Consider the following 20,595-nt stretch of genomic DNA (forward strand, 5'->3'; position numbering starts at 1 on the left):
TTTTGTAAATGTTTTAATAATGAGTTATGTTGAATCAGGCTTGACATATGAGATGTTGACCCAACTGGAGCATTTGATGAGGGCTCCAGTAAGGGGTTTTATGTTACAGATATGGTGCATGCACAGGTCAAGCTTGGTATATGTGAAAAGTTTAAAGTTTTATGGAAATGTTGGATCATGTATGGGATTTTATCAGGTACACAGTATGTTTAGTAGGCTTGTTACGGGTCCCGGCGACCTTAAGTCGATCTGAATCCTAGCGCCGATAGCGGTTCGATTTTTGGGTCGTTACAATTTCAGAGTAACTCCTCGCATGCTCTCACCCAACTCCATTCTCTTCATGTGTTCCTTTGAATCCATCAACCTGTGTTAGGGTTTTGCCCTGTCAGCCATCCTATTTTCCACATTTTTTCGTTTGGTCAGGGTTAGCCAGGGGTTTTACTATTTTGCTCCCCGAGGAGGGTTGCCTATCTTCTCGGAGTATAAGGACTCCATTAAGGGTTGGGTCTAAGATTTTGAAGTGGTGGAGCTGAAGGAAGGCTCTGGGATATCTTGGGATGTGGACCTTTCTTGGAGGGATGTCCCCCCAGGTTATAACGACCTTCCTCGGCTGCCCGTGCTGGATCAGATCTACCTTCTCCGACTGACCTCTATCTCGCGGAAGTATGATGTCGAGAAGTGCATGTTCGTGTCTAGTCTTCAGGACTACCGGGAAGCTGGCATTCATTTGTTGATGATTCTGCCTTTTTCTTCTGACTTTTGCCTTTCTCTTATGTTTTATTTTAAACTTTTAGTTGTATTATTTTAAACTTTTAGTTGTTTTTGTTGTTCGCAACCTCCTCTGTACCGATGGACAAGATTAAACCTTCGAGGAACTTCACAATGTCTCGGAAAAACATGAGGGCTACCTTGGAGACCTTCCGGGCTAGCCGACCAGTGGCCGATGTGACCTGGGAAGTTTTTCAGGCCATCTCCCCTTCCGTGGCTGGCCGAACTACTTCTCTTGCCCCTACTTCTTCTCGGGCACTGGTGCCTGCCTCCAAGGGCTCACGTTCTACAGCCTCCAAGGCTTCCACCCAAGGTAGGACTCCATGCTCCTTTACGTCCCCTGAGGCTGCTAGGCCCAAGTCAACCTCTACTCCAGCTTTCGGGGAGCAATTAAAACAAATAGTTATAACTAATCAATAAAACTATTTGCACTTAAGTTCCCCACAGCAAACTAAAAGCAGAAACTAGTTCACACCAGAATTCAATTTCATCGACAAATGCCTATATTCATACAGCACAAGGTTTAAGTGTAATTTAAACCACCCCCCACCCCCCCACACACACAAACTGGATGGGGGAAATTGTTATTTCCTGCCTACACAACTAGCGTTTATTTCCTTTTCTTATTTTTAATTTATAAAGAAAAAAGAGTGAAAGGGAAAAGGATAAACACCTGGTGAAACTGATCCCATCATAAGATATGAAGTTATATTAGCATCAACAATAAAAGCAACACGAGCATGGCCGGAATGCAGCCCATAGTTTTCAATTCCTGAAATATCTTCTTGCTGAGCAACATCGCCATCATTGAACACATTTGAGCTTATACTAGCATAAGCAGCATCTTCTTCATCGCTTAGAGCGATTTTAGGAGAGCCAGGTATACTTGTATCTTGAAGAATGGATCCTGGATCAATCAATTTTACAGCCCACCCAAGTCGACAAGCAAAGGATGCAGCAGCCTGCAATTGAGAAAGGTCAGCCTGCAAAGTTGTTGCCAGTTCAGCAACAGTAGCATTCTCACTTGAAACAACAAAAACTGCATAGAGCAACCTGAAAAATGAGATCACTCCGATAAGGATCTTAGTCTCACTGCTAATAAGAACAACCAAATAACGAAAAAAATGTCAATAACTTCCTTACTCCTCGATAGGATCCTCATAAGACTGATCCCTATTTGAAACAAACCCTTCAAGCCTGGAAACTGAGCCACAAAAAAATTACATTTGACTTCAGAAATCAACTGGGAAAAGTGAATTAAGAAAAATGAGCTTCCTCAATTCATTGAAAATAACCCTCATCACAGATCACATTGTCAATCACATGTTAAAAAATTTAAATAGAAAGAAAGAAAGATTTGACAGAACATGTTCAAGCTTGCAAACAAAATTTCACAAAGCAAAGTAATTTATGCGCAAATTAATAAATATTGCAAAACCAAACTAGAGGGTTTAGGACACTACTAGAAGTTGTCCAGAGCAACCAAAAATAGGGATTTTGGTTGCTTTTGCATGCAGTTCCAATTTGGAACTAGTGAAGCCTAGTACAACACCTCATGGATCTTCATAGGTCAAATTATATTAATATTAAGTTATATTGGTTTCAATATGGGTTTTTGTATAAGTTATGGATCTTCATGTGATCAAAGTACATATATGCCAGATTATTTTGCTAAATAGGAGTCTCAACTCTCAAGTTTGTTGCTTTAGAGTTAGCAATCAGTATGGTTACAAGCCTTTCTTCATTCATTTATTTCTTTCTTGTTATTCTCTCCCTCCCTCCCTCACAACTCCCTGTCGTAAACTACAAGTTCCTTGCCATGAGAAAGTTGCTACAAGTTAACTTCCACCAAAATATCAAATTTTTATCACCAAATAATCATTGTGCATTTTCATTTGTCAAATGGAATTAAAACTTCCTGATTCCAAGATATAATCTAGAAATACAAACAATGATTCCAGGGCATTTGCAAGCCTGCTAACATACTAAAAGCATCCACTTGTATAATGTTATTGTGAATGTATAGGAGATTTTATTTTATCCAATCAATTCGCCCTTTGCATCAAGAAATCAATATTCAGTCCCCCCCTTAACAAACAAATTTTGCAGTAATTTACAATGTAGTTTCTAAGATTTAGCAAAACTTACAACTCGGTCCCTACTTTTTTTAGCAGAAGACAATTTAGTCTGTGATTTTTTATTCTGTTAATAAAATATTCTTTATGCTAAATTCAGCATTAATTGATCATAAATTAAAGAAGCCAACCCAAATTGAATGGATAGAATTGTTGCAAATATTAAAACTACAGAGACTAAACTGTTATATAAAGTGAAATTCAAAGGACTAAGTTGTTAAGTCTAACAATAAATTTTAATAGGACTATTTCATGACCAAAATAAAAGATCAATGCTTAATTGTTTCTCGTTAAAAAAACAAGAACTAAGTTATGGATTTTGCCAAATCTCAAGAACTATATTATAAATTACCCCTAAATTTTATTGCCCTTTTAAACAAAAGAAAAGCATGAAGACATGCAAAATAAATACATCTCCGGCATTCATCAAAGACCCATCAAGAATAAAAAGAAATTTACATGTCAAATGGACCAAGAATATTTTAACTGCAAAGACTTACAACCCAAAAAAAAATATATCAGAAACAATAGAACCAAGTCATGTGAACCAAAGAAATGAGCTTCAAATATAGCCTTCATAGTCCAACTTGGAGAATTGGCGTCTTTAACAAATAGTTAAACAAGGATAAACCTAGAAAGCCTGATTTCACAATGACTGAAAAAGAAATCACCTTTAAAATGGTCATCGGGGTAGACAGGGACATCAAAGTAGATTAATCCTCGTCAATACAGACCTTTTATAATGTCAGGATCAAATAGGATATATGCATTATTTTCCTCCTTACAAACTTTATCAATTGTTGCCATCTCTTCTTCTGAGAGTTCTAGAAATGCACAGAGATAGAGGAGGGAATTACAATCAGTTGCACAAAGATTGTGGTGTCTTGAGTGTGCATTAATTGTGCCACAATTGCACATAAATCAAAGGTAGTGCCTTAGATTCAAAACAAAGAATTGAAAACTTACCTTAAATTCTTCCAAGGTAAAGTTGACAAGACAGACTCCCCACCATGGTTCAATTGCAAAGTCCACAGGTTGTGTAGGTAAAAGTTCTTTTGCAATGGACTTATTTAGCTTCCACATAATTTTCTAAACAGCACCAGATAAGCCAATTGTGGGTAAGATAACAATTAGTATTTACTTTGACATTATAGCATGAAATAGTAACAAAAATAAGTTCCATTTGATCTTTACAACAGAGGATTTATTATTAAAGCAAAATTTCATACAGCAAAATAGATGCAACAGTGAATAGTTTAACTAGATGGTTCTTAATATCAAGATAATGTAGCTATAAAGGTTTTGATTAAATAACTTGACTACAAAAAGACTACTACATTTGACAAGGAAGATTTTATTTTTAACCTCATAAGAAGCAATAGAATACAATGAATTTCATATTGCATACATGCAGGAGTGGAGCCAGGATGGGATGAAAAAGATTTTATTTTACTTAATTTTGAGAAAAAAATTATTGTAGTAAATATAAATATTCAATATGTAGTAATAATTTCATATACAAAGAAAATAACTTTATATAATAATAATTTGATATAATATTAAATTTACAATCATTCTCCCTAAGTCTTTAAATTTTAAAAGCATTGCATAATTGCTTTATTATATAGGCGACTAAATACATCTTTATCATTATATATAATCAAAAGAATCATTCAACCACAGATTTCTCGTTCAATGAAAATTGAATATACAACAACAACAACAATAATAATAATAATAAAGATAGATGAACAACGGAGAAATTGTGATCTTGTGAATATGAGAAAAGATGAAAGTTAGAAAAAAGAAAATAGAAAGAAAAATATGTGGCTGTATAGTTTAGGATTTATTAGATACATTTTTAATAGTTTTAGGTATTATTATTTATTTTTTAAAAATAATACAAAAAGTATGGGGCAAATTATTCAATAAGATTTAATTTTCATTAAATATAATAATATCTCTAAATTTTAATGAACAAATAATTTATTTTAATAGATTATTGATAATTTAATACAAAGTATATAAGTTTTTTTTTTTAAAAAAAAATCGAGATGGGTCAATTGACCCCACTCAAATACACACAACTCCACCCTGCATGCATGTATATAAGCTCCTGATGCATGTGAAATGGGTTTCAAGCAAACTGTCAAACCCAAAAACATAAGACTAACTGTTATATCTCCTGATAAGCAAAAAAGAAAGTGTGAACTTCAGGAAGAATTTTGGTTCCTCCCCATCCCACCAACACACGCACAATATGCTAGGGTAAGGAAGAAGTGCCTCAATTTTGCTTCTTATTCTCAAGTGCCACATCTAAAAATTCAGCCACATATATTCTATAATTCAACAAAATGGGGAGTTCAAGTACATTTGAAATATAGACATCTCAATATTTACAGAAAAACACGCATGCTTGTACTCAAATACAGCCACGTGATTCTGTAAGCATATATGCATCTGATCCAGTACCTTAGATCTGCACTTGTTCATGATATCGATAAATTCATTTCTCCCAATTCCAGTAAGCCGTAAGGCATCTGCAGCACTAAAATTCGGGATGCTATCATATGGTTTCTCTGCAGAGAATATGAAATACATGAAAATGAATGGAAGGACTGATATAAATTACTGATTACAATCTAGCAGGAGTTAACAATATAACGGATGAGCAATTTGGAAACCCTTACAGAATTGATAAAATGAAATAGCACATTACCATTTTTCATGACCTCGAATATCATGTCACAGTAATATCTAAAAGGTGATACCCTCATCACTCGGCAAACGTACTCAGCAAGGTGATAAGGGAACAGCTGCAAGTAATGAAACCAAAAAGTAAATGCAGATGCAAGCATAAAGCAAATGACACTGCCTTATGCTGCACTTGTATAATTGCTTCACATTACCTTCTATTACAGGAAGCTATATGCATAACTTTGGAAGAACATATCAAAGCATGTTTTACATGAAACTGCTACTTTAGTACATGACTGACCTTGCCAAAAAAATACTGTGTGCTAACCTTTCATCACAAATTTAAAATATTAATTTAACTAAAAAAGTCAAACAAGATTTTCCTCTTGAAGTGAACTGGACAATATGAAAAACAGTAGGACCTATATGAGAATCCCAAAACAAACTACTTTCCAGTAGTTCAGAAAGCCAAACAAGAATTGAATCAGTGCTTTAAGCAACAGTAGAAGAATGGGATTGCAGCAGCATGAAAATCACAGGGATCAAAGTGGGACTAATTTATATGGATTTTTTTAATACTTTGTACAACACGCACCGCTAGATTCTTTCTCAAGTAGCGCATCATGTCTTCATAATATTCACCTTCTCTGCACACTTTGCGAGCAAAAGAGGTGTTCCATTGTTGTCTTTTCTTTATACAGTGTTCAACTATTCTGTAAGAGTTCATCAGAAGCAAAGAAACAACAAATATTAGAAACAAATTTAGTCAAAAAGAAAAAGGAAATGTGAAGGGAGTTTGAGAATATAATCCCAAAAACCCGTCATAACTAAAAGCAGCTTGTAGAAAAATATTAATCCGAATCCCGTATGTTAAAGCTTAACTAAGACCGCATTCAGTTCTCAGAAAATACATTTGAAGGCCAACAAAATGCCACCTTTAGTAATCACACTTTCAGCAAAATAAAATTGCAGCAGTGAATAAAATCTGAATCTTTTACGGACTTATCAGATGCCAATTGCATAAACTTTCCCTTACCTTATTTGCATAACCAAAAAGCAGCACAACTTTTTCTGTTCCAAAGACACAGAACCTGAAAATTTCAAATAAAGGTGCGTAGAAAAAGCTAATCTGACCTTCTGTGCCATTCTTCTTTAGAAGTGAGAGTTGCTTGAAGCCTCTTGGAGAGATTCTCCCATGGGCATTCCTCTTTTATTGCTTTTAAAATAAGCTGTTCCTCAACTGTCACAGGAATTCGCTGCATAGTGGCAATTCACTCGATCTGCTCCCAGTAAATAGAATAATCAAACCATAACAATCAACTAACTGTCGAAACCACTCAAGCCAGCAACTACAAGCTCACTAACAGCTTTAATTATACTACATCAAACAGATGCATACATGCCACTAGAAAACTAGAAAAGTATCGTTCTAAACGAAGTATCGCATTCAGCTTTTGCATCTAAACTAAGCAACTAATAAAAAGGATAACATGCAAAATGAGCTAAAATATCCAAAATAACTCTAATAGAGCAAAGCGAATAGATCCAGGCATAACTAAGAAAAATCACTGTTCAAAATCGACTCAAAAGCTAGTCGATCAAGGGGGTAATTACCGTCAACGCCGTCGTTGCCTCCTCCACCGGTTGCTCCCACTGAAGGTTGCTAGAGAGGTCAGCTTTTGTTCAGTGGTCACCTTGGCGCCTACCCCAAGCTAGAATTCTTACTCATCAGGCGAAATCAAACGAGTCTCCACTTTCCGATCTAGTCTCCCTTTCTTATGACTTCGTTGGTCGACGAAGGATTGAGAATGGTGAAGCTTCAACTTCTCTATTTGTTACCGTTTTCTCCCTCTTCAGCTAAAGTGTTGAGCGTTTGTCTGTGGAGTCGCTGTCCTGATTTAAAATGAAGAGAGAGTTTGGTAGGAAGAGAAGAACCAAACGAGATTTGGACAAAATAAATTACAAAAGTCGATTTGGTGTAAATTAAGAAGCTTTTAATTTCAAACGGACCTAGTCTCAGGATTAAACTTGCGTTGCCTGCCTGTAATGAGAGCTCTTGAATATTTGACTATGATTGTGTTGTGTCTCAGGCTTGAAGCTTGGGGCTTTTTACCTTTTCAAGTTGAAAAAAAAAAAATCCTCAAAGGTTTGGGAAAACTTTTTTCTCATAAGAGTGAAAGTTGACTCTACCACACTTTAAAAATACTTAGAGTTTACCGCACTCTTAAGTGCTAGAAGAAATAAAAATTTTTAAAAAAATTATATTAACGTACTTTAAAAGTGTAATAATGTACGTGAACAATTTAAAATGTGGAGTTCCACATTTTAAAATTTAATTTTTATTTAATTAATTATTATATTTTATTTTATTAATTTAATTTATTTAATTATATATTAAATTTATATGAATATAATTATAAAAATTATATTAATATTATTATAAATATTAATTATATTATTTTATTTTTAATATAACATTATATTTTCATATTTATCATTTTATTTTATTATTTTTATTATTATTAAATTTTTAAAAAATTATATAACTAACAACACCTAAAAAAATTAGACTTTTTACTATTTTAAAATTTAAAAAAAAAATTAAAAGCTGTTATTATTTCAAAAATTAAATATTTATAAATTAATTGTAATGAAAACAATAAAATAAAATAATAAATATTAATGATATAGTGTTATATTATAAATAAATTAAATTAATTAATATTTATAATAATATTAATATAATTTTATAACTACATTTATATAAATTTAATATATAATTAATAAAATAAATATTATATTATTTTATAAATAATTTAAAATAATTAATATTAATATTAATATATCTTTTATAATTATATTTATATAAATTTAATATATAATTAAATTAATAAAATATAATATAATTAATTAAATAAAAATTAAATTTTAAAATACAGAATAATAAATATAAAAAATATAATGTTATATTATAAACCCATTTCAAAAAAAATGTAATATTATAAATAAATTAAAATAATTAATATTTATAATAATAGTAATATAATTTTATAACTATATTTATATAAATTTAATATATAATTAATAAAATAAATATAATATTATATTATAAATAATTTAAAATAATTAATATTAATATAATTTTCATAATTATATTTATATAAATTTAATATATAATTAAATTAATATAATATAATAAAATAATTAATTAAATAAAAATTAAATTACATTACCACACACTTCTAAAGTCCGGTAATATAATTTTTTAAAAAAATTTTCTTTCTTACCGCAGTCTTAAAGTGCGGTAAGCTCTACCGCACTTTAAAAATGCGGTAGAGTCAACTTTTATCTTAATTTGGGAAAAAAATTTTCCCATCTAAGTTTGAAAATTTTTTTATTTTTTTAACTTAAAAAGGTAAAAAGCCCTGAAGCTTGAGGCTTCTTTCATTCTTAAGGTTTACTAAAACCCTCGGATAATGTTTTGTCTCAAAACCAAATCTTATAACTAGCATGGTATTACACTCTTTAATTATCCATTACTAATTTTAAAAATTATATTTTACAATTTTTAAGGAATATTAAATTTATATTTATGATGTTATACAAAATTAATAATAAACAATCGTATTTAATCAACTCATTAAAAAAATTGATACAAGTATTTGATAATTTAGGGTTATAAGGCCCACGATTAGTATAATTTAATTAATCATAGCAAGTCGTTTTTTATTTCCTTTTTAATTTGTAATAAATGGATTAAAAAACATGTGATAATCCGCTTCTTTTCGTTTTTACGAAAAATATTCACGAAATTTAAATTGTATGTAATAATTAATATAAAATTATTAATAAATTTAAATTAATTATTTTAAATTAAATATTTTATATATTTAAAAGTTATTTATTTAATTTTTATTAGTCATTTAAATCAGAAAAATTATGTAAAATTAGTACTTCTATAAAATGATGTGAAACCATGTGAGACGAGGTGAAGTTTTAGATTATATTTGATTTAATTGCAATGAGAACGTCACAAATTTAATAATGCAGTTTTAATATGACAGAGTAATAATTGATATAATTTTAATAGAGGAGAGTGTGATAATCGCCTATTTTCCATTCTACATCGGTGAATTTTCCATTCGCTGCTTTCCGTTTCACATTGGTGAAAATTTAAATTTTATATAATAAAAACCATGAAATTATTAATTTTAAAACATACACGAATAATGTACAGCATGTGAGAAGTTATAATCCAATTTAGTGCATTCAAGTATTTTTAAAATTTTGATAAACTTTAAATCAATATTAGTGTAATTATTTTCAAAAACATAAATTATTGATTTTGATTATGTTAATACTGGAATTGTTTTCAAAAAATTGAGTTAACACATTGCTAAATTTGAGCTTCATTCAATTATAAAATTCAAATTTTAGTTTTTGAATTTAATTTTATAAAATATTTAAATTCAATTGAGTATTACAGTATTTAAATTAGATTTTTGAAGTTGCTCAGATTCAACTTTTATTTTTTTTAGTCAAATTATATTAGGTTATATGTTGCTTTAAATATTAATCGAATTATTAAAAAAAAAAAAAAAAAAAAAAGCCTTAAAGGTTAACCATGCATATGCTTTTTTCCCTGATTCTAAATTTAATGCTCTCACATTTTTTTAGTCAACGCGAATTAAATAATAAAATATTAATTTATACTTTTTAAGTCTGACGACATAATTAGAAATTATTTTCGCTTTAAATATGGTATTATATAATTATTTTTATTTTAATAAAAATTTATTACTCAAATATAATTAAAATTTAAAAAAAAATAATCGAATACAATTAAATAAATTATCAAATATAACACAAAATAAAAAAATTCAAGAGTTGCACTCACATACTTAATTTAGTATAACAAGTACATCTAAATAAATTTAAGAGATTTCAGATTTTATTATGCTAATTTTTCATCATCAATTAAGAAAAATTCAAGATTTTTTTCATCTAAATAAATCAATTAGCCTTTTTTTTTTTTGAAATAAGGGATTGAGGGAGTAAAACCTTAGACCTCTCAAGGCTATTAGGATCTACTAGGCTAAGTCTTGGAGTGCTAATCAATTAGCCTTCTAAATATGATAAATTAAATATTTTTTTTTTTTTGAGAGGATGATGACTGAACCATTTTCAGTTTTGAGAGCTTCTGCAATAGTAAGAAACTGTAAATGGTTTTTTAAGATATAGTATAAATTACATTTTAATTTTTAAATTTTAATATAATTAATAAATTAATTTTTATATTTTTAGAATCAAATATTCAAATTACTGTATAATTATTCTTTTTAAATTAAAAGTATTTTTTATAATTTTATTAGTAAATCGATTAAAAAAATAAATATTTAAAATATTTAAAATATTTTTATAAACACTTATACTCTTTCTAATATAGATAAGAATTTTATATTATATAAACTATATTTTAATTTTGAAATTTTAATATTATTGACAAATCAATCTTTATATTTTGAAAATTGAATTTTTAAATTTCTCTATATTTAATCTGTTTAAAACTATAATTTTACTATTCATTATAGATATTAATTCAAAACTAGTAAATTATAATTTTTTTCTAAAAATACAATTTTCTTCTAAAATATTTTTTATAAAAGTTTACAATATATCTATGTTATTTAGTACCACTTAAAAATAACTGAAATTATAAATATTTTTTAAGAGTTTTAAAATTATAAGTATTAAAGTATATTAATGAATAGAAATTGAAGAATAAAAATTATTAAAAATTAGTTAAATGAGATATTATAAATAAAAATTAATGAAATTTAAGTGTTGTTTCAATTAAAAAATAAAAATTAAGATATTTAAATTATAATAGATAAGGAGGAATTACTTATAGAAAAATTTAAATGTATAATTTTAAAAATATAGGAGTTAATCAATTAGTTATATTAAAATTAAAAATTCGAGTGCAGTATATTCATTTAAAAAAAATAATAAATATATTTTTATATTTTTAACAAAAAAAATAAATGAAAAAATCTCTAATTTACATTATAAAAAATTTTAAATATTTAATTTTAAAAATATAGAAATTCATAATTAATTATATTAAAATTAAAATTTTAAAATTAATATATAATAGGAAGAAAGTTATAATCCAATTCAGTGCATTCAAATATTTATAGAATTTTGATAAACTTTAAATCAATGTTAGTGTAATTATTTTCAAAAAATAAATTATTGATTTTGATTATGTTAATACTGGAATTATTTTCAAAAAATTGAGTTAACACATTGCTAAATTTGAGCTTCACTCAATTATAAAATTCAAATTTTAGTTTTTGAATTTAATTTTATAAAATATTTAAATTCAATTGAGTATTACAGTATTTAAATTAGATTTTTGAAGTTGCTCAGATTCAATTTTTTTTTTTAGTCAAATTATATTAGGTTATATGTTGCTTTAAATATTAATCGAATTATTAAAAAAAAAAAAACAAAGCCTTAAAGGTTAACCATGCATATGCTTTTTTCCCTGATTCTAAATTTAATGCTCCCAAAGCCAATTAAGATTCTAAAAGTTTGTCACATTTTTTTTGTCAGTCGCAAATTAAATAATAAAATATTAATTTATACTTTTTAGCTGTGATGACATAATTAGAAATTATTTTTCACTTTAAATATAGTATTATATATATATTTTTTATTTTAATAAAAATTTATTACTTGAATATAATTGAAATTTAAAAAAAAAGTAATGAGATACAATTAAATAAATTACCAAATACAACACAAAATAAAAAATTTAAAAATTGTACTCACATGCTTAATATGTTAGTAAATGTATTTAAATAAATCCGAAAGTTTTCAAATTCTACTTTATTAATTCTTAATTCTTTATTCTGATTTAAAAAAAAAATCAAAGAGTTTTTTTTTATGAAAATACTTATTTATTTGGTTCTTAATTTATATTGGACGGATCCATGCAAGTATTTCGCATATAGCTACTGTTTCATGGGGCCAGGGTTACTGGCACCAGAAATTAGAGGCTGCAAGTCTGAACGGGTTGGTATACTAATGCTAAGGGATCCAGTTGAAGAAGAAGCAACATCCCATGCAGCAGCGTAGTCGCCTACAATATAATCAACCTCTTCATAGTCTTGTTCAATGGCGGAGGAAGCTCCATGAGATGCTTTAATCCCTTCTAACTCCATTGCCACTGTCTTCATCGTGGGTCTCTTCTTTCCATTCAAGTTCAAGCATTTCCTAGCAAGTTTAGCAATTGCAATAATCTCTTCTTTCCCACCTTCCTTCATAACTCGATCATCAATTATTTCAAACAAACGATTCTCCTCCATTAAAAATATAAAATACGTAGCTAAACTTCTCTGTTCAGCTGATAATGATGAAGAAATGGGCTTTCGTCCAGTCAAGAGCTCGACAAGAACTACGCCAAAGCTGTAAACATCACTCTTATCTGTAAACTGGCTTGATTGGAAGTACTCTGGATCTAAGTATCCAAAAGTTCCTTGTACTCGAGTTGTCACATGTGTTTGTTCAATTGAAATTGATTTTGAGGTGCCAAAGTCTGCAACTTTTGCTCTAAACTTTTCATCTAAAAGAATATTTGATGACTTGATATCTCTATGATAGATCGGCATGGAAGCTGCTGAATGCAAATAGGATAGAGCTCCTGCAACTTCTGTGGCAATGCGCAAACGCATTTCCCATGTAAGTGGAAGCTCTTCATTTTGATTATGTATATATTGGAAGAGTGTTCCATTAGGGATGAACTCATAAACAAGTAGAGGAACTTCTGTCTCCAAGCAACATCCGAGTAGCTTGACCACGTTTCGATGGTTGATTTGTGATAAAATCAACACTTCGTTGATAAATTGCTCAAGCTTGTCTTCATCTACTACTTTGGCTTTCTTAATAGCAACAACTCTCCCATCTGTCAACATTCCTTTGTATACTGTTCCTTGACCTCCTTGGCCGAGGATTCGATTCACATGATAGTGATCAGTTGCTTTCTCCAGTTCCTTGGAAGTAAAAACTTTTGTTTGCTCAACGTTATTTTCTGTGGAAGACAGTTGTTGTTGTAATAACAATCCACCATTTCTTTTGAAGAATTTTTGCTTGAGCTTCATGGCCTTTCTTCTCTTCAATAACTTGTACAACAACCATAATCCAGCTACAAAGAACAGTAATCCAAGACCTGATACACAGCCTGCAAAGCCAAAAGATAGCTTCAATTCACTTGATCTATAAACTATATATATAGACAAAGTGGTATGAGGATTGATTATAAGCAAAGAAAATTGCATACCTATGATGATGATCTTGATCCGAGATTTTTTGTATGCCCAACCATATGGGTAACATCTGTTGCTACTGCTAAGACGCTCATACCCAAAAGGGCAGCTGCAATTGTAGCCTCCCGGCGTATACATGCAGTACAAGCTACATCTATAGTTTCTTGGATCAGTGCAGCTGACCATATCTGTCACATAACAAATCCAACAACACATAACGAAAAAAATTGCAACCATGTCCTGCCCTCTTTATTAATGACCATCTCTAGTCCAAATTATGCAGAGTTGAACCAACAGAGAATAGATACGTACCTTCACATCCTCTGCAAATACAAACTTGATTTTCGTGAAGTTTTTTCCAGCAGTAGCTAGAGGTACAATTAATGTTTGGCTCGCGACTTATATCACAATATCCTTGATCAGCTGCCCAATCAAGCACCGCAGGGACATGATCCTCGAGGTTCAGATCATCATGGCTGCTTGAAGATTTAGGCGCAAACCAGTTTTGATCAACCATGAAAGCGGACTTGCAGCTGCTGCGACCGGCCATGCTGTTAAAAGGGCTTGTCATGTTTGCTTCAAAGAACTGGACGTAAGGAGGTATAGTGGCCTGGCAGCAGTTGATGCCGTAGCAGCCACTTGCATTAGCTCCACTAGGACAAATAGACAGACATCCTCCAACTATGTTGCCACCATCCTCCATAAATCGAGCATAATTGTCACAACCCAGGGCTGTGAACCTGCTAGAAGAATTTGAGAATACGAAAGGGGTGCCCAAAAGGGAAACTGTTGTCGTATTGGAGGCTTTGTTGCTGCAATCGGAATAAATTACTGGATTGCTGACTTGAACTTGCCCTGTTGTTGATATGTCCAGCAACTCCATGTTGATGCTAGTTAAGAAAGGCTTTGGAGATGTAAAAGAGTAGTTGCAAGTTACCTCGAAACTCTCATCCATGTAACAACCTTTCCCAATTCCAAATGGAAATTGGACGATGACATCACCACAGATTGACAGACAAGGCTCCACTGCTAGAATTTGTGTTGGCCATAATATTGTAATGAAGCCAAGCTCCATTAGAGCAATCATCATTCTCTGTCGTCTCTTTCTTTCCATTACAGGTATCAAATTAATTAAGCTACTTCCAGGCCAGGCCTTAAAAGGACTTGGGATGGATACTTCAGGGTTAGCCAGATATATTTCTTGGCTCCTGGAATTTTCCAATTTCTTGCTCCGGAGCAAATTGGTAACCTGCCAAAGTTGAATCTGGAACCCATCTGTGCCATGAGTTGCTCAATCACTCTCTATCCTGTCATTATCAGACTTTTTTATGGTTTAAGTGATATTGGTAAATTTATTTATAATTATTGACCAAGACAGAATAATATCATCAAAGTGATCTTCAAGATTTGAGTTTTTTTTACCTTTTGTTGAAAAATCAAGATTTGAACGTTGAAATTCATTATCATGTTCAGCTACTATAGGCGCTCAGGTTTTGAAGTGATCAACGTTGGCAAATTTGTTAATCTTGTAAAATTTTAAAGGTCTATTGACTAAAAAATCCAAATTTTACAATTTTTATTTATAGTTTAAACTTTTAATTTTGAAATAAAAAGTCTCAATTTTTAAATTTTTATAATTATATTAATTTTTTAAATTAATTTTAATAAAATTTAAATTAGCTCGCACATCAATATCAAGTGTCATTATTTTTATTATATAAATAATTTAATTAAGTTTTAATTAGGATCTTAAATCTCTAATTATTAAAATTTTCAATTAAAATTTTTATTTAAATATGAAAGAATTAAGTATTTTAATTATATAATTTATATTTTTTATTTCAATTAATCAAATTATTTATATAACATGTAGCATATTGAGTAAGATAATTTAAATTTAATTAAAATTAATTTAAAAAATTACTATAATTATAATAAATTTAAAAATTAAAATTTTATAATTTAAATTACAAATTTAGACTACAAATATAAAAATTCATAAAATTATTGCCAAATAGGTCAATTTTAAATTAATCTTTTTATTATCCTTGCCATTAATATCATTCATGTCAATTCTTTCTCGTTATATGGATTGCTGAACGAAAGTACTTGCATATCTTTTATCATTATTATTTATTGATTTTAATAATATTTCTAAAAAAAAATTAAACTCAGATTCATCATAATCCAAAATATAAATATGTAAATAATTTTTATATATAAAAAAAACTTGTGTTTATGTTTGAAATCCATAATAAATAAGAATGATGATAAATCGGGTCTAAATAAAAATTACTTTTCTGTATTTAAAATTGTTGTACAAGTGTTTTTTTTTTTCCATAATTTTCAGGATTATCAACTAAACAAACAACCAATTGTAGCAACAGTGGACTCAACTTCAAAGACCAAAGTACAGAGGCTAAGGGAGACAAGTCCATTGGCAGCCATATTATACTTTTCAACACAATAGTCCAACGTAACTTTCTGTCCATGTAGAATTATTCAATCATATTTTTTTATTTATTTCATTCAGTTCTCTAATTTATTTAATTTTTATAACTGTTGCTTATCATAATACTCTACTCACTACACCATAAATATTCATAAATTAAAATAATAAATTTATCTTCAGCCTTTATAATGAAAATAAATTAATACACCTTTAAAAGAAATTTATATTAATGATTTCATATGCAATGAAATAAATTTCATATTTCACTATTCATTTATTTCAAAAACAAAATGTGAAGAAATTTCTATCTAGTTTATCAAATATACAGACAAACAAATAAATAAATAGAACTTCACTTCAAGAAACAGTGAAAATGAGCCTAATGGCAGAGTGTTTATGGCAACTAGTTACTAGAAATTTTTGGTTGCACATCTCAATGGCCAGGGATACCACTATTAAGTGATCCAGTTGACGATGAATCAACATCCCATGGCCCAGTATAGTCGCCAACAGAAAAATCAACCTCTTCCTGATCCTGTTCAATTGTTAAAGAAAATCCTTGAGAGGCTCTAATTCCCTCTAACTCCATTGCCACAGTCTTCATGCTAGGTCTCTTCTTACCACTCAAGTCCAAACATCTTTTTGCCAGCTTAGCAACTGCAATTATTTCTTCTTTCCCACCTTCCTTGAGAACTCGAACATCAACAATTTCAAACAAACGATTTGCTTCCATTGAATCTAGAAAATATGTAGCTAGACTTCTCGCTTCAACAGATCGTAGTGGACTGATTGGTTTTTGTCCAGTTAAAAGCTCAATAATAACTACTCCAAAGCTATAAACATCACTTTTCTCTGTAAATTGGCTTGATTGGAAGTACTCTGGATCCAAGTATCCAAAAGTTCCTTGTACTCGAGTGGTCACATGTGTTTGATCAATTGAAATTGATTTTGAGGTGCCAAAGTCTGCCACTTTCGCTCTAAACTTATCATCCAAAAGAATATTGGATGACTTTATATCTCTATGATAAATAGGCAAGGAGGCTGCTGAATGCAAATAGGATAGAGCACCTGCAACTTCTGTGGCAATGCGCAAACGCATTTCCCATGTAAGTGGAAGCTCTTCATTTTGATTATGTATATATTGGAAGAGTGTTCCATTAGGGATGAACTCATAAACAAGTAGAGGAACTTCTGTCCCCAAACAACATCCAAGTAGCTTGACCACATTTCTATGGTTAATTTGTGATAAAATTAGCACCTCGTTGATGAATTGCTCAAGCTTATCTTCATCTACTACTTTGGATTTCTTAATAGCAACAACTCTCCCATCTGTCAACATTCCTTTGTATACTGTTCCTTGACCTCCTTGACCTCCTTGACCAAGGATTCGATTCTCATGATAGTGGTCAGTTGCATTCTCCAATTCGTTGCAAGCAAATAGTTTTGTTTGCTCAACATTGTTTCCCTCAGAGGAGAGTTGTTGTTGTAATAACAACCCACCGTTCCTTTTGAAAAATTTTTGCTTGAGTTTCATTGCGTGTCTTCTCTTCATTAACTTGTACAACAACCATAAACCAATTAGGAGGAGCAAAAATCCAAGACCTGATGCGCAGCCTTTACAGCCCAAAAGAGAGTCAAGTTTGTAACATTGTATGTGACAGAAATGAAGAATGGCATAAATAGAGAAACTTGCGCACCTATAATAATGAACTTGGAGTGGGATTTCTGGTTTGAAAAGAGATGTGATGGGTAACAAATATTGGAAATATTTTCATAATTCTCAGTCGGACAGGGGCAGTCGTAGCCTCCCGGAGTATGCATACAAAACAGATCACAGTTATAGTTCCCTCCATCTGTGCATTTGCTGTCATCTGTCAAATAACATACAATAAATAAACCTATAAATTGCGGATCTGATATCAACCAGATATTGGAATGCGAAAACAAATTTTGTTCAACCAGGTAAATTTCATCAATCTAAGTAATCTGAAAGAGCTGAGTGAGAATTTGTACCTTGACAATTCCTACAAATACACAATTGCCTTGTGTTTATCTGTGCTCAACAATACTTGGAGTCTGAAGTACAGTTGATGTATGGGGTTATAGTTTCGCTTAGATCGCAATTCCCTTGAAACTTTGCCCATTCTATCCGTGCAGGAACATGATCCATTTGAAGCATTTCATCAAGGCTTCTTAAATCGAACAAATCTTGGTGAACCATGAAGGCGGACTTACGACCGATGCAATCAATCTCACCACTAAGGTCTGTCATATTAGCTTCAAAAGACTGGATATTGGGAGGAATAGTAGCCTGGCAACAGTTGAGACCATAACAGCCCCTTGTATTACTACTTTCATTGCGGCAAATAGACAAGCACCCTCCAACTGTTTCACCATCCTGAACAAGCATGGCATAATTGTCGCAACCCGTGGCTGTGAATCTATTCGCCTCATTTCAATAGACAAAACCAGTGCCTGACATGTTAACTCCTCTATTTGTAGAGACTTTGTCACCGCAATCGGAATGAATTACTGGATTGTTAACAAGAACAGCGTCACTGCTTGATACAAGTGCCAGAAGTTCCATGTTGATGCTCTTTAAGAAAGGCTTTGGAGGTGTAAAAGAGTCGTTGCAAACAACCTCAAAGCTCTTGTTCATGTAACAACCTTCTCCGACTCCAAACGTGAAGTAGAAGTTAACATCACCGCACTTGTCTTGGCATACTGGGTTTGCCAAAGATGCAGCCATGGCCGGTGGTGCTGTAACGCATACAAGTATCAAAAGGACAAGAAGCTTCAGCGGAACCATTGCAGCTCTCTCCATTATTTCAGTTCTCTGGTTTTTAAACGCTTTTAATAGGAGGACTTTGCTTAATTGCCAGTCTCACGTTCCAGCCTACCCCATTTGAATCAGCAACTCGTTCACTCGTGCGACTCATCAATGTCAATGAGGAAACAGTAGACAGAAGAAACCAAAATGCAAATACAGCAAAGTGAACTTACCTCCTTATCCTTTGTAACTTTGGAAAAAAAAAAGGTCCAATTAAATTTTAGATTAATGAATTAAGCTAAAGAGCCAATAAATGAATCATATCATGAGTTTTTAAATGAGTAGCTTATTAATTTAACAATGATCTACGAATAAGTCCATTTATATTTTACAAATTAGTCATATATGTCTTTTAAATTTTTACAAATAATTAATTTTAAAATTTCCATTGTGTTATAATAAATTATTACATATGTATGATACAAAAATGTTGATTATTTTATTGATCTTTAAAATAATTTTGAAAATTCAAAATTTATTAATTACCGCAGCTCTATAATTAAGAAGAATAATTTGATCATATATTTGACTTTGTGGTATCCTCGAAGAAGCTTCCCGCAGGGCGTTGCCGCGTAGGCGAATGAAAGCAGCCTGCTCTTCCTGGGTTCTCAAAGTCATCAAGTGTAAACGGTGAGTTTCTGAGGTTCTCCTGTTTCTTGATCTTCATCTCCTGTAAGCTTTGGCTGATCTGAGCAACGCAAGAAATATGTATATATATCTCTACTTGTGTGAATTATCTTCTCCTATATGTAATATCTCTTCAGTTTCAGCAATAATTTGAAGGTGATGAAGATGGGAGACGGAAGTATAAATAAAGATGGAAGAAATTAGCCGCCCTCTTGTTCTAAATACATCTGATTGAGATTTCGGGTATGCGTTTCTTGCATACAGTAAAAAACCAGATGAATATATCATGAGAGTAGTGCAGTTGACTCTACTGCTGTTGTTATTATCCCTTTGTTTTCCTTTGTAGTGCTTTGTTTTATTGATCTACTCATGAAACATCTATGCGGATGGCTTGCCATTATATTTTATTGAAGTTTCTATGGTTGTCTCAGCTGCTAGTTGTAGTAATTTCGCCATTATTAAATTTCTATTGATTATTTCTGAGGCTGGAGAATTATGAGAGCATAACCATGTTTCTCGGAGATATATATCAACCGAAATTTTTTATAAATTTTATTTTTTATATAAAGTATTTTATCAATTATTATTAAAATTTAATTTAGCAAAAAATTAGGTAAAATATAAAGTAGCATACAACGCGCCCATGAAAATTACTTGTCATTAATATTAATACACAGGGAAACGAATTCAGCCCATCTAGCTTCCAGGAATCATCCTGCACCAAGGAAAATTTTGACTGACACAACATTTTAAAAA

At 30.8% G+C, this 20,595-nt stretch overlaps 2 protein-coding genes, 1 long non-coding RNA gene and 1 pseudogene across 4 annotated transcripts; 1 reads left to right on the top strand and 3 right to left on the bottom strand.

The window, feature by feature from the left end:
• Positions 1-1,445: 1,445 nt before the first annotated feature.
• LOC110606889 (protein FAM91A1) lies at positions 1,446-7,650 on the bottom strand. Of its 2 annotated transcripts, XR_006349487.1 has the most exons (9): positions 7,215-7,650; positions 6,735-6,880; positions 6,196-6,313; positions 5,623-5,719; positions 5,376-5,482; positions 3,870-3,992; positions 3,575-3,727; positions 1,912-1,972; positions 1,746-1,821 (listed from the first exon to the last, which is right to left on the bottom strand). XR_006349487.1 is itself a non-coding variant. In XM_043953643.1 (8 exons), the coding sequence occupies exons 2-8, from the start codon at positions 6,860-6,862 to the stop codon at positions 1,691-1,693; spliced, it is 765 nt and encodes a 254-aa protein (XP_043809578.1). In that variant the 5' UTR covers positions 6,863-6,880; positions 7,215-7,648; the 3' UTR covers positions 1,446-1,690. The 2 variants fall into 2 exon arrangements, 1 of the variants encoding a protein (XP_043809578.1); XM_043953643.1 differs by lacking the exon at positions 3,575-3,727 and having other exon boundaries at positions 1,446-1,821; positions 7,215-7,648.
• A 4,901-nt stretch (positions 7,651-12,551) lies between these two features.
• On the bottom strand, positions 12,552-15,194 carry LOC110606816 (wall-associated receptor kinase-like 22). Its single transcript, XM_021745803.2, has 3 exons — positions 14,243-15,194; positions 13,945-14,118; positions 12,552-13,845 (listed from the first exon to the last, which is right to left on the bottom strand). The coding sequence occupies exons 1-3, from the start codon at positions 15,042-15,044 to the stop codon at positions 12,620-12,622; spliced, it is 2,202 nt and encodes a 733-aa protein (XP_021601495.2). The 5' UTR covers positions 15,045-15,194; the 3' UTR covers positions 12,552-12,619.
• Positions 15,195-16,785: 1,591 nt separating this feature from the next.
• Positions 16,786-19,355, bottom strand: LOC110608391 (annotated as a pseudogene).
• Positions 19,356-19,783: 428 nt separating this feature from the next.
• Positions 19,784-20,206, top strand: LOC122722548. Its single transcript, XR_006349491.1, has 2 exons — positions 19,784-19,842; positions 19,983-20,206. It is a non-coding gene; the product is annotated as an uncharacterized LOC122722548 (long non-coding RNA).
• Positions 20,207-20,595: the final 389 nt, after the last annotated feature.

Source organism: Manihot esculenta, chromosome 18 (genome assembly GCF_001659605.2).
Source record: "Manihot esculenta cultivar AM560-2 chromosome 18, M.esculenta_v8, whole genome shotgun sequence".
Lineage (NCBI taxonomy): Eukaryota > Viridiplantae > Streptophyta > Magnoliopsida > Malpighiales > Euphorbiaceae > Manihot > Manihot esculenta.

Bases quoted from the DNA above. Each gene is read 5' to 3' on its own strand.
- LOC110606889 (XM_043953643.1), bottom strand. From the start codon at position 6,862: ATGCAGCGAATTCCTGTGACAGTTGAGGAACAGCTTATTTTAAAAGCA. The intron at 3,993-5,375 runs GTACTGGATCAG...GGTGCTGTTTAG, and splicing joins TGAACAAGTGCAGATCTAAG to AAAATTATGTGGAAGCTAAA. The intron at 1,973-3,869 runs GTAAGTTTTCAA...TTTGTGGCTCAG, and splicing joins TTACCTTGGAAGAATTTAAG to TTTCCAGGCTTGAAGGGTTT.
- LOC110606816 (XM_021745803.2), bottom strand. From the start codon at position 15,044: ATGGAAAGAAAGAGACGACAGAGAATGATGATTGCTCTAATGGAGCTT. The intron at 14,119-14,242 runs GTACGTATCTAT...GTTATGTGACAG, and splicing joins TATTTGCAGAGGATGTGAAG to ATATGGTCAGCTGCACTGAT. The intron at 13,846-13,944 runs GTATGCAATTTT...TTGGCTTTGCAG, and splicing joins GATCAAGATCATCATCATAG to GCTGTGTATCAGGTCTTGGA.